At 34.6% G+C, this 11813-nt stretch overlaps 4 protein-coding genes across 8 annotated transcripts; 3 read left to right on the forward strand and 1 right to left on the reverse strand.

Annotated features, from left to right (window-relative positions):
• Positions 1 to 50: 50 nt before the first annotated feature.
• On the forward strand, positions 51 to 1990 carry LOC143354015 (RNA-binding protein 48). Of its 2 annotated transcripts, none has more exons than XM_076787672.1 (5): positions 51 to 186; positions 425 to 615; positions 695 to 883; positions 1253 to 1750; positions 1813 to 1990. In XM_076787672.1, the coding sequence occupies exons 1-5, from the start codon at positions 82 to 84 to the stop codon at positions 1919 to 1921; spliced, it is 1092 nt and encodes a 363-aa protein (XP_076643787.1). In that variant the 5' UTR covers positions 51 to 81; the 3' UTR covers positions 1922 to 1990. The 2 variants fall into 2 exon arrangements, with proteins under 2 accessions (XP_076643787.1, XP_076643788.1); XM_076787673.1 differs by having other exon boundaries at positions 68 to 202.
• Positions 1991 to 2086: 96 nt separating this feature from the next.
• On the reverse strand, positions 2087 to 4152 carry LOC143354014 (uncharacterized). Of its 3 annotated transcripts, none has more exons than XM_076787670.1 (6): positions 4012 to 4152; positions 3634 to 3852; positions 3386 to 3550; positions 2900 to 3308; positions 2367 to 2812; positions 2087 to 2305 (listed from the first exon to the last, which is right to left on the reverse strand). In XM_076787670.1, the coding sequence occupies exons 2-6, from the start codon at positions 3817 to 3819 to the stop codon at positions 2108 to 2110; spliced, it is 1404 nt and encodes a 467-aa protein (XP_076643785.1). In that variant the 5' UTR covers positions 3820 to 3852; positions 4012 to 4152; the 3' UTR covers positions 2087 to 2107. The 3 variants fall into 3 exon arrangements, with proteins under 3 accessions (XP_076643785.1, XP_076643786.1, XP_076643784.1); XM_076787671.1 differs by having other exon boundaries at positions 2424 to 2815; XM_076787669.1 differs by having other exon boundaries at positions 2367 to 2815.
• Positions 4153 to 4267: 115 nt separating this feature from the next.
• LOC143354012 (uncharacterized) lies at positions 4268 to 8111 on the forward strand. The gene is made up of 6 exons (XM_076787667.1): positions 4268 to 5451; positions 5532 to 5701; positions 5770 to 5928; positions 5988 to 6098; positions 6168 to 7553; positions 7618 to 8111. The coding sequence occupies exons 1-6, from the start codon at positions 4953 to 4955 to the stop codon at positions 7810 to 7812; spliced, it is 2520 nt and encodes an 839-aa protein (XP_076643782.1). The 5' UTR covers positions 4268 to 4952; the 3' UTR covers positions 7813 to 8111.
• A 99-nt stretch (positions 8112 to 8210) lies between these two features.
• On the forward strand, positions 8211 to 11749 carry Thrrs (threonine--tRNA ligase). 2 transcript variants are annotated; one of them, XM_076787676.1, is made up of 5 exons: positions 8211 to 8299; positions 8715 to 8801; positions 8883 to 10438; positions 10634 to 10923; positions 10993 to 11749. In XM_076787676.1, the coding sequence occupies exons 1-5, from the start codon at positions 8234 to 8236 to the stop codon at positions 11139 to 11141; spliced, it is 2148 nt and encodes a 715-aa protein (XP_076643791.1). In that variant the 5' UTR covers positions 8211 to 8233; the 3' UTR covers positions 11142 to 11749. The 2 variants fall into 2 exon arrangements, with proteins under 2 accessions (XP_076643791.1, XP_076643790.1); XM_076787675.1 differs by having other exon boundaries at positions 8292 to 8430.
• Positions 11750 to 11813: the final 64 nt, after the last annotated feature.

Here is an 11813-nt window from a genome sequence, read left to right on the forward strand (position 1 = left end):
TACATATTTCCCTGTGACGTCATTAAACAAAAAAAAAAAAATACAGTGAAAGAAAATTGTAGCAAAGAACTATTATAAGTCATGAATGATGGATGCAAGATTACAAAACTTCCTCATCATATACAACAGAAGCTTTGTAATACGAGACCACCTTATAGACAAGGAAAAAGGTTGACATCCGTGAAGGTAGCATTGTGGACTTGTATCCTATTCAATATAACAATATACTTTTCTATTAAGCCATCTTTCTAACCTCATACTCTGAATAGGTTATTTTAAATTCCATTGTTTTTATAAACATTATGATTTCTAATTTTGTTTCAATTTAGATCATTCCAGTTTGCTATTAATACTTTGTAACATCATATAACTATGTTCTATTTTTATTGTAATATTTCCTTGACACGCCAGCTCTGTGTAACAGGTTTATACAATAAATGATGAATCAAAACATGTTATGATATGTGGAGTACCGAAGCTCCAATTAGGTGAAGAGGTAAAGAAGCTTGTTGAACCATATGGGGATGTGAAAAGAATTCATGTAGTCCCTGACTATCCTGCAGAAGAATTTACAGAATCTTATTATTTACAGTATGCACGCATACAGAGTGCAAGGTTTATATATTTTTTACTTTGATGTTACTGCATAATTAACTTTCCATCTTAACTGTGTTTATTAATTGGTATTATGCAGAATAGCAAAACGGTTTATTGATGGTAAAAATTTTTATGGAGGTTCATTGCACATATTTTATGTACCTGAGGTGGAAACTGTGACAGAAACCAAAGCTAAGCTTGCTCAACGCCATAGAGAAGTGGCTATACGCATAAAGAGAAATCAAAAAGATGCACTGAATCCAAGTACAGACAAATTTGTTCCCCCGTATGTTAGAAAACTAATTCTCTATAAAAACTTACGGATTAACGATTATTAGAGGTGTGCGAGAACCCGAAAATGTCGGGTCGACAATTTTATTCGGCATGGGAACGGGTCCTCGAAATTTTCGAGATTCTCGAGAATTTTCGCGTTCTTGAGAATTTTTAGGATTCTCGAGAACAATCCCGAAAATTGTCGAGAATCCCGATACATTTAAGATCCCGAACGTGCTCGGGAATACCGATATATATTCTAGAAATTTTCTAGAACCCGTCCTGATACCGAATAAAATTCTCGACCCGATATTTTCCAGATTTCGCACGGCTGTAATGATTATTTATCAAGAACGAAATAAAGTTCAGCAATAAATTTTAGGGAGCAATATCATAGAAAGAAGAGGACACCAGCTTTACCATTAACAGAAGAACGTCTGGCTAAACACTATCCTGGAGAAACGTTGACTTCCATTTATAATGGTATTCCACAAAACATAGATCCAAGACCAGTGTCTGAACCTAGTTTACCTTCAACCTCGTACAATTACCAAGATAATGAATCAATTACATCTGCCATATCACAAGCTCCATACAACATAGACGAAGCTATTATTCAAGCTACAGTAAGCAATAAAAAATTATCAAGGTTTGACGATGTGAGACGCAAAAAAAGGAATTACAAAGGACAACCTATTGATAGTAATGTAAAAAACAAAATAGTAAGACCCTCAATTGTCAACACAAGCACCATAGTAAATTGGGATGCCTCTGATAAAAAGATTTTTAGTAATCCCAAAAAAGTTGAGAGCAATATAACAATTAAAGTGATCGCAAAAAATGATAACAACATGAAGAGAATTATAATAAAAGATCCGAGGTGAGTTGGAACTAATATTAAATTTGATATCTCGATTCTCTATTTTTAATATATTTTTTCAGTGTGTCACAATTGGTGCAACCAAGCAAGGACCTTCAATTTTCCATTCAAGAAGCTAAATCGAAGATACGAGTTGCAATGCAAGCAAAAGACTCTGATAATTCATTATAATAACGTGAGAATAATAAATAAGTCAATTTTTTTAATAAAAACAATTTATTGTCGCTTTAAATAATTATATTCCGAATCTTTTTATACTTGTGCTCCCAAGACATAACTATTAATTTTTACAAAAATCTAAGGAACTTCCTCATTTGAGAAATTTCTATCTTATATTAACGATTCTAATAATAACTGTTAAATAATAACCGTGGAGTCTGGATCCCAATCTATACCTCTTGTTTTATGCTTTATAACATACTTGTGTGGCGACAAATTCTCCTGTGAAACTGTAGACTTCGTGCTTTTATTTCTAATTACTTGTTGCGGCGAATTTGTTGCTAAAATTGTTTGGATGTGTCCATTGTTTGACCGATTGCCAAGAGGAGTTCGAATCTGAAAGTAAAAACGATACATGTTTTTATTGTTTTAATACAATTGACAATATACTAAATACCTTTGTAGATTCGGTTACATTTTTATCATTAAAATTAAAAATTTTCTTTTCATCTACCATAATTTTGGTTTCTGGTTTGAAGACCTTCTTTTTCTTTTTATTTATATCTGCTCTTCTTTTATCGTTTTCACACTTAGATAATTTCAGTGATAGTTTAGCAACGCTATCGTCGTCAAACGTTATAATCACTTCTTCTTTTGGTAGTTGCGATATTTTTTCTTCATCTTTTTCTTCTTTTGGTAGTTGCGATATTTTCTCTTCATCTTGTGATTCAGTTGAGTCTGATTCTGCAGATTCGTCCAATATTAATGGATCTCTCCATATTTTTATTGTATCACTATCGGTAGCATGTACTTCCTTATGTTTTGTGTTCTGTTTAACATCATTGCAACTATCTGAAATTGTTTTACTTTCATCTTCGCTTCCACTTTCTACTTCTTTGTTTTCTGCTGTAAACATTTGTAGATTAGTTAATCTTAATCCTTAATCAGCTAATCTTAAGTTAGAAGATTCAATAACAGCAGTATCCTCACCAGAATCTGCCTCGGTTTGAGATGAACGATTGGAACTAGTGTCAGATTCATTTAATTTGCCATCGATTTCATTGTTCATCAAATTCAAAGACCTGACTTTACACATAGATAAATCAGGCAAGGCTTGTATTTCAGGGATATTGAACTGCGAGGAAGTTTCACAATAAGAAAACCTTGGATAAAAGGCATCTGTATAGCTGCAACGTCTTCTTAAATTCTCTCTGTGCCTAGCCTTTAAAAGATTCATAGATGCTGGCGTTAACATTGGAGTTCTATTGAAATCTGCAGCTGGTGATCTAGGGTCAATGCCTAAGACACTGTAACGCTCTTCCTGTATTGGTGTATATGCTCTTTCAGTTATCGAGCTATTCACTGGTGGTGTCAATTGCATTTCCATATTTGTGAATTTCTAAAAATAACTTACTTAATTTTTAAAACTTAACAAAGTAATACAATTGCTAAATTGTTGTACACTTTATAATTTACCACATCCGAAAAATCTAATTCTGTATCCTCTACTTCCGGTGCAGATTTCTTTGGCGATAAACATAACAGATAATCTAGATCTGTTTCTAAGTATGGTTTGCGTTGTAAATGCCTTGGAATTGCAGAGAGTACTTTTCTGTTTACTCCAACAGGTGTGGAATATACCTATCAATATTATTATATTCATTGTTTAATATATTCTGCAATGTTGGAAAAATTTTATCAAAATATTATGGTTCAAGAATTACCTCTATTGGTGTTCTGTTAATACCACTAGTCACTGATCTAGGATCAATAGGCAATGTTTTTTGTGCTACTGGTGTGTGGACATTATCATCAACAGATTTTTCATCCGTGGAAGCAGACTGTGCTTCTGTTTCCTCTTTCTCAGTCTCGGGATTTTGGAGAAAATACTTGTTAACATAATTCCCCATTGTTATTACTGCACTTCCATGTATTTTAATTCACTGTAATTTGGAATAGGAGAACGATATAAAAGGCGTTTAAATGCAAGCGTTCATTTAAAAGTAGAAAGTAAACATATAATGGACACAGACATTTCTCAGTGACCGAAACTGGTTCAACCGATTACCGATTATTGTTTAAAGCTTTATGGTGAAACTTACCGTACTTAAAAGTTTATTAAAGCTTACACAAAATTAGTTAGAATCGTTGACACGAAACAACTCAACTTTGAAAATTAAACCGACCAAGTGATGAAGTGCTACCAACCATTCCACTCTACCCTTCCCCTTCTACGGTGTTATTCCCCCACGCTTCCGTCACGGCACGGTCACGTGACGCATTTCGTCTCTGTCGTGCATTTGTCACAATGTCACGTGACAAACCCGGTACTGGCAAAGAGAGGGTAACTTTTTCCCCTCAATTCGACTCTATTACCAACGTGAAACTTTAATTTATAACGCGCACTAACCAACCAACCACCATGTCACACCATGTGACGTTAGGGTTAAACCATTGACAAAATACAAGAATAGACGTTCCACAACAATTCTGAATTACCGACACCGTTTGGAAATGCCTTTAAACTTATTTAAGTTTTAACTCTTACCGTAATAAGCGCCATGATCTATTTCAATGACGACGACATACTTATGTCATATCATTGTTTTCGTTGAATATATGTATGATATGCTTTTCAAAATATGTAAAAGGACGGTCTGTGCTACGTTTTTCGTAAATAAATTTGGAATATGCATAAGTCGCATAAATTCTGTTGACTGACATAGTCACGATCATCACGCATCGTATCTACGATTAATGGCAATTTACGTAAATACATATTTCTTAGGAAACAATTTAAATAATTTGAACCTTATTGTAAACATCAGTTGGTAGTGCAAGTTAATAATAAACAATAGAAAAAAACTAAATGTAAATAACATATTACATATGTACGATGATGTTATGTATTAAAACTTATTAGGTTATTTAGCCGTAAAACAAATCGCATACATTTGATCTGTTTTTACTAATAATTCTTATATTTGAGATCAATAACATTTTTTCGGAAAAAAAGTGAATCCATACGTTTAAATATACGAATATGTCAATCGGTATAAATTTACAAGAAAGTTGCAGGAATGATGAAACTGAAATGCAATTTACAAATTTTGCCTGTCCAATCTGTGACTTCTTGTTTACGAATAAGGAAGAATTTTATGATCATTTGCATAATTATGCTGGAGACGGATTATTGAAACAATTCTTAAAGATAGACATAAATAGCGAATCTCAAACGGAAGTAAAACATTGCAACCAAGAGAAATCTGATAAGTCGCACGAAAACGTAGCAAGGCCTTTCAAGTGTCAACAATGCGACTTAACGTTCGACCGAGCTTCTCAGTACGATTATCATTATCGAAGTATACATTTAGGTGAGAAGTCACAACTTTGCGAAATCTGTGGCAAAGGTTTCTTTAGAAAAGCTGACCTACGAACGCACTTAAATATTCATTTGGGAACTAACACTTGCATTTGCGAAGTTTGTGGGAGAAAATTCAACCACATATCTAATCTGATCAGGCATAGTAGAATGCATGCTGGTAATTATATTATTTATATAAGTAATCGACTGTAAAAGGAAAGATGAAAATTAGAAAATTATCTGAAATTAAATTTGTAGGGATAAAACCATATCCATGCTCAATTTGTAGCAAACGCTTTACACAGATTAGTTCTCTTGCCAGACATAAGCGTACTCATGTGAAACCAAAAAAGGATGTACACGAGGCACAAAGTAATATCACTAATACCAATGCTGAGAAAAAGGATCACACATTAAACAAGAATAAGGTGATTGAACAATATTGTATTGTATAATATCTTTCGACATCAATGTGTATTTCATTAGCAATGTATAGTCTGTTGAAGGTAATGCACTTGCTCAACAAAAGATTCTTAAAAGACAACACTATTGTAAGACTTGTGGTGAGAGTTTCAGTTTAATTTTACATTTGCGGGAACATGAGAGCACTCATTCAAAGAATGCAACCATTTCGGAGTGCAAGAATAACGAAATGGTAAGAATCGGATAGATAATGTTAACAACATTCTGGACCTGATTGTTTTTGCTGTTCAGAATTTTCAGAAAAATTCGGTACTCGAGGAGAATTTCGATTTTTTTGAAAACGAGGAAAATATGAAAAGAGTATTGCCATTGGAAACGATCATTTATATTACATCAGAACAGGTAAAAAAATATGGTCACAATTATATTATTTTGAAATAGATATTACATGTAATTTCATTTTGTGTGCAGTTGAAGAAAATTAATTTGGAGAATATTGAGAACACTAAGAATCATGTCGCACAAGAACACTTTTGCGATGATATTAACGAGAAAATTCCATTAATTGAGGAATTAACTGATTCTGAGAAACTGATATCCAATAATGAAATACTTCAAAACGTACTGTATGTGTGCGAAATGGATGAACCTGTTCTAAAAAGCAAATTGAATACAAAATTCTCGAACAGTCAGGAGTATTTATCATGTTCACAAACGTATGAACTGGACTTACAGAAATCAGAAGTACCACAAAATTATAATGCTTCGGCAAATATTTCTCTCAATGTTACTGATATGTTTCAAAAGATAGATTTATCAGAATCGAATATCGATGAACATGATAAGCTCGATTTAACTATTCAAAATCACCAAGAAATAAATGTGGAAGAAAACGCAAAGGTTGTTGAGGGTATAAATGATGAAAATAATGTTACAAATCAGGAAGAACCAATGCTACGTTTAGTACAGACAGAAACAGGGGAACAATTTTATGAATTTTTAATTAATAATTTAGTAGAAAAACTACCGAACATACAGTCCGTAAAAACGTCCGAAAATAAAGAGGAGACTACAGATATTTCCGAAAATGTAGCAAACATGAACGATGACGTCCAGCCTGAACAAAATATAAGAGACGATATACCCAGTGATCTAAATTATACGCAATACGAATTACAAGGGGAAGAGAAAAGTTTCGCCGCGAGTCAGATCTTACTTGATCCACAAAATGATTTTGATAAATACGTTGAAACGAATTTCGAAGTTTTTGAGCGATTAAACTATGACGACAGTTCCGAAAGATTTCTGAAATTCGTGGAACACGCAGGAGTTGAAAATCAAAGCTCCAAAATGTTAGAGTGCAAAGACAACGATCAACTCTTACAATTTCAAAATTTCAGTCAAATCGATTCCATCCAAGAAAATGAGAAGAGTGACGTAATTAACGACAGTGAACAGACTCTTTTGACTTCTCTTAATGATGATATACAATGTGAAATTAATACAAATAATGATCAAATTATTAATGATGGGGAGACACAGGTACAAACTGATGATACCATCAGTAATGACAAGCAAGAGGATCAACAAGAAGATTTGAAAAAATCAAAAGTATATCTGTTAAAATTCCAGTGTACTGTATGTGAAAAATCATTTTCAACCAGTTACAACTATAAACAACATATAGGTACACATTTTGCAGATCAGCAAAAGTTTCATTGCAAAGAATGCAAAATGTCCTTTGCTTGGAAATCTACGTTGAACAAGCATATTGCTAGCAATCACAGACCGGAAGGTCCGCAAAAGTTTGCGTGTGACATGTGCCAAAAAATTTACAATACTTCTTCGCAAGTAAATGTGAGTATATTTTCTTCCAAGGATACTTTGTAGTCCTCGTCTGAATAAATTTTTGTTATTGTAGGAGCACGTGAAACGAGATCACCTAAAACAGAGAAATCACGTGTGTTCTCATTGTGGTAAATCGTTTTTCAAAAAGTACGACTTGAAAATACACAACAGAATACACACGGACGAAAGGCCGTACGTTTGTCCAGCTTGTGGGAAAAGATTCCATCATAGAAGTCATATTATTCGTCACGAACGTATACATTTTTAGGAAGAAGATTACATTAGTTATTTAAACGTTAAAAATGTAACTAGCGAAACATATTTATGAATGGAAAACATTGTAAATTTTACATTATACAGGGTGTAAAACTAAACGCATTCCAAACCCTATGTTTCTGTTATATTAATCATTAACTATTTCACGTTAGAACTCTATGTGCTTTTAGTTTTACATTCTTTGATGTATGATAAACATTATAATGTAATTTGCATAATGTTTTTTCCTAAATATTTTTTTAGGAGATTATTATTTTTTTAATAAAAGAAAGCAATAAATGATAAACGTTCTTCTACGTGTTTGATTGCAAGTCACTACCTAGTTCATTGATAGTTTGTGCATTAGACATTCGCACTATGTACATATATATATAGATATGCATTACAGTATAGCAGTAAGTCCAGGCTTCAATATGGTCGACATTATGAGTGACGACGTGGTGAATATCGTGCAAAACCTGAATTTGAAGGAAGAAAAGGCATGCATATAGTTTAAATTTGATCAAATTTTTCTCATTTTCATTTTTAGCGTTAAAATATGTTGACGAGTTTGCGTATTTGCAGTTCTAGAAACTTGTATAATGTTTCGATGCGGCCACATGCTTCTTGGGTTGGTTATATAGTATATTGTCACACCGATACTTTGTTTCAAATTTCCGTGTTACGAATTTTTTCCATTTATTTGTCGTTAAAAACATTTATTGAAAAAATAACTACACGAATCGTTTTCGTTATACACATGATCATCCCATACTAGTGAAATCAATAATCTGATGTAATACAACAAAGTTTCGTTTGGATGAATGCTATTAACTCTGTCGTTGTATTTAGCGTTTTCAAAATATATGCAATATATTACAGTCGATAAATCTAATACCTTTTTTCCAAATTTAGGCGAAAATGAAGCCGTCGAAAAAAAAGAATGCCGTTACGGATGAGAAAACGGTTTCGGAATTAAATCCTTGGCCCAGTTATATTCAGGTATATCAGAGAATACTTTTTACATTAATAGTTTTACTGTTTACAATAGTAATTTATATCTACATCAAAACATGTTTCTAGGATCGTATAAAATTATGGGATAAACTAAAAGCAGACTACGAAACAGAGTTGGCATCGAAGCCAGTTACCGATATAAAGGTAACACTTCCTGATGGCAAAGAAGTTGTTGCGCAAGCTTGGCGCACAACACCATACGAAGTTGCAAAAAGTATTAGTCAAGGTTTAGCAGATAATACGGTCATTGCAAAAGTTAACAATGAACTGTGGGATCTGGATAGACCCTTGGAGTCTGATTGCAAACTTGAACTTCTTAAGTTTGATAGTCACGACGGTCAACAAGTCTTTTGGCATTCCAGCGCACACATATTGGGGGAAGCTATGGAAAGGGTATACGGTGGTTGTTTATGTTATGGCCCACCAATCGAGAATGGATTTTACTACGATATGTATCTAGGCGATAAGGGTATATCGAATCTAGAGTTTCCATTCTTGGAAAACCTTTACAAAACTATTGTTAAGGAAAAACAGCCTTTCGAAAGACTAGAAATGACAAAAGAAGAGTTGTTGGAGATGTTTAAATACAATGAATTTAAAGTTCGTATTATTAATGAAAAAATAAATACACCTAAGACCACAGTGTACAGGTGTGGGCCATTGATCGATTTGTGCAGAGGGCCACACATTAGGCACACTGGAAAGGTGAAAGCTATCAAAGTCACCAAAAATTCCTCCACCTATTGGGAAGGGAATGCCAATGCAGAATCTTTGCAGAGAGTTTATGGCATCAGTTTTCCCGACACCAAACAGATGAAAGAATGGGAGAAGTTCCAAGAAGAAGCTGCTAAACGAGATCACAGAAAAATAGGAAGAGAACAAGAGCTATACTTCTTCCACGAACTTTCTCCAGGGTCATGCTTCTTCCAACCACGTGGAGCGCATATTTACAATACCTTGGTGGAGTTTATTCGATCAGAATATAGAAAAAGAGGTTTCCAAGAAGTAGTTACACCTAATATTTATAATAGTAAATTATGGCAAACGTCTGGCCATTGGCAGCATTATGCGGATAACATGTTCTCCTTCGACGTTGAGAAAGAAACGTTCGCGCTTAAACCTATGAACTGTCCTGGCCATTGTATGATCTTCGATGTGCGTAATAGATCCTGGCGCGAATTGCCATTGAGAATGGCCGATTTCGGAGTGCTGCATAGGAACGAATTATCCGGTGCATTGACTGGACTCACCAGAGTCAGACGTTTCCAGCAGGACGACGCACATATATTCTGCTCGCCGGATCAGATTAAAGATGAAATGCTCGGCGCGTTAGACTTCCTGCGTCACGTGTACTCCGTTTTCGGTTTCACGTTTAACTTGTGTCTGTCCACAAGACCTGAAAAATATTTGGGAGACATAGCCATGTGGGATCAAGCCGAGAAAGCGTTGGAAGACAGTTTGAATGCATTTGGAGCACCATGGAAAATTAATCCTGAGGATGGTGCATTCTATGGTCCAAAAATTGATATAACAATCATGGATGCTTTGAAGAGACCTCATCAGTGTGCCACAATTCAATTGGACTTCCAACTGCCGATTAGATTTAATTTGTCTTATGTCAAGTAAGAGAAGAACGAGTAACTACTAGAGGTGTGCGAGAAACCGACAATGTGGGGTCGAAGCGGCACCGAGAATTTTATTCGCGATCGGGACGGGTTCTCGAATATTTTTGAGTTTTCGCACACGTATATTAACTACTGTATTATTTATGAATAGAGTCTGATTCCAATTACTAACTGAATGCTTCGAAATTTTAGCGAGGCCGGAGAAAAGACGAGGCCAGTAATCATTCACAGAGCTATTCTAGGCTCTGTCGAAAGAATGATTGCAATATTAACTGAATCCTACGCCGGAAAGTGGCCATTCTGGTTGTCCCCGCGACAAGCAATGGTCATCTCAGTAAGTTCTCTGTTCGACGAGTATGCTTTCCAGGTGAAAGATAAGCTTTGGGAAGCTGGATTCATGGCAGAGGTTGATACGGACGCGAGCGATACTTTGAACAAAAAAGTACGAAATGCTCAACTTGCACAGTTCAACTTTATCCTTGGTAATGTATCATTTTTTATATATTCTGAATTAAATGCCGGATTATTTTATTTAATAATTATACTTTCAGTCGTCGGAGAGAAAGAACGCAAAGCTGGTACAGTGAATGTTAGAACCAGGGACAACGTGGTGCACGGAGAGGTCGCCGTAGACGATTTAATTACGAAATTCAAATCGTTCAAAGAGCGGAAGGACCAGAATTGCGAGGAAAAGTTTTAAATAAGCTCTCATGAACAAATGGAATATTTATTTATTTGTAGGCTGTAATTCCAACGGTATCGGTTGTAACACAAAATCCATAAAACTAGATGAAATAACATTTTTGGAAATATGTTAAAACAAATTGCACGAGCTATTGAAATAAAAAAAAAAGACGTCACGCTATGGAAATCCTGTTTCTAAGGAAGTCCTAAAGATATTTAGAATAACTTTTGTATAGAATATTTCACACTTGCTGAGCAAGCTACTATACAGATTAACAAAAACAATTTAGCATTTATATCGATATATTCTGTTCCATGACGCATTAGGGATGCATAAAATTCATAAATGTAGAGGTAGTATACTTCGCTTTTACTTGGGAAGCATTTTTTTCTAAGGGGCGTACCTCTATCTACTACATCAAGGAGTCATCGACGATAACTTACTTTACTTAGAGGCTACAGATAACATTCAGTTACGCCCATCTTTGTAACAGAAACATTGAGTGTACATCATAACATGAAATGTTCATCTCAACGGCTGTGCTCCATAATTTATTGCGGATACGGTCAATGCTGTAACTGCAGTTAATGTCTTTTCAGAATAAACTGTTGTTGTAAATTGTATCTCATGTTCTCGCCAATAGAAAATCTCCGCCTTTTAAATCGCTTGTAGCAACCTTTAAAATAA

This window comes from Halictus rubicundus, chromosome 5 (genome assembly GCF_050948215.1).
Source record: "Halictus rubicundus isolate RS-2024b chromosome 5, iyHalRubi1_principal, whole genome shotgun sequence".
Lineage (NCBI taxonomy): Eukaryota > Metazoa > Arthropoda > Insecta > Hymenoptera > Halictidae > Halictus > Halictus rubicundus.

What these genes read in the sequence shown, in the direction of transcription:
- LOC143354014 (XM_076787669.1), bottom strand. Translation starts at nt 3,819, where the DNA reads ATGGGGAATTATGTTAACAAGTATTTTCTCCAAAATCCCGAGACTGAG. An exon ending in TCAAACCGAGGCAGATTCTG is followed by an intron (nt 2,816 to 2,899) that starts GTGAGGATACTG and finishes AAATGTTTACAG; the next exon opens with CAGAAAACAAAGAAGTAGAA. An exon ending in ATGTAACCGAATCTACAAAG is followed by an intron (nt 2,306 to 2,366) that starts GTATTTAGTATA and finishes TTTTACTTTCAG; the next exon opens with ATTCGAACTCCTCTTGGCAA.
- Thrrs (XM_076787675.1), top strand. Translation starts at nt 8,359, where the DNA reads ATGTTGACGAGTTTGCGTATTTGCAGTTCTAGAAACTTGTATAATGTT. An exon ending in TGCGGCCACATGCTTCTTGG is followed by an intron (nt 8,431 to 8,714) that starts GTTGGTTATATA and finishes TTCCAAATTTAG; the next exon opens with GCGAAAATGAAGCCGTCGAA. An exon ending in ACAGTTCAACTTTATCCTTG is followed by an intron (nt 10,924 to 10,992) that starts GTAATGTATCAT and finishes TTATACTTTCAG; the next exon opens with TCGTCGGAGAGAAAGAACGC.
- LOC143354015 (XM_076787672.1), top strand. Translation starts at nt 82, where the DNA reads ATGAATGATGGATGCAAGATTACAAAACTTCCTCATCATATACAACAG. An exon ending in GCACGCATACAGAGTGCAAG is followed by an intron (nt 616 to 694) that starts GTTTATATATTT and finishes GGTATTATGCAG; the next exon opens with AATAGCAAAACGGTTTATTG. An exon ending in ACAGACAAATTTGTTCCCCC is followed by an intron (nt 884 to 1,252) that starts GTATGTTAGAAA and finishes AATAAATTTTAG; the next exon opens with GGAGCAATATCATAGAAAGA.
- LOC143354012 (XM_076787667.1), top strand. Translation starts at nt 4,953, where the DNA reads ATGTCAATCGGTATAAATTTACAAGAAAGTTGCAGGAATGATGAAACT. An exon ending in ACACATTAAACAAGAATAAG is followed by an intron (nt 5,702 to 5,769) that starts GTGATTGAACAA and finishes AGCAATGTATAG; the next exon opens with TCTGTTGAAGGTAATGCACT. An exon ending in TTTATATTACATCAGAACAG is followed by an intron (nt 6,099 to 6,167) that starts GTAAAAAAATAT and finishes TTTTGTGTGCAG; the next exon opens with TTGAAGAAAATTAATTTGGA.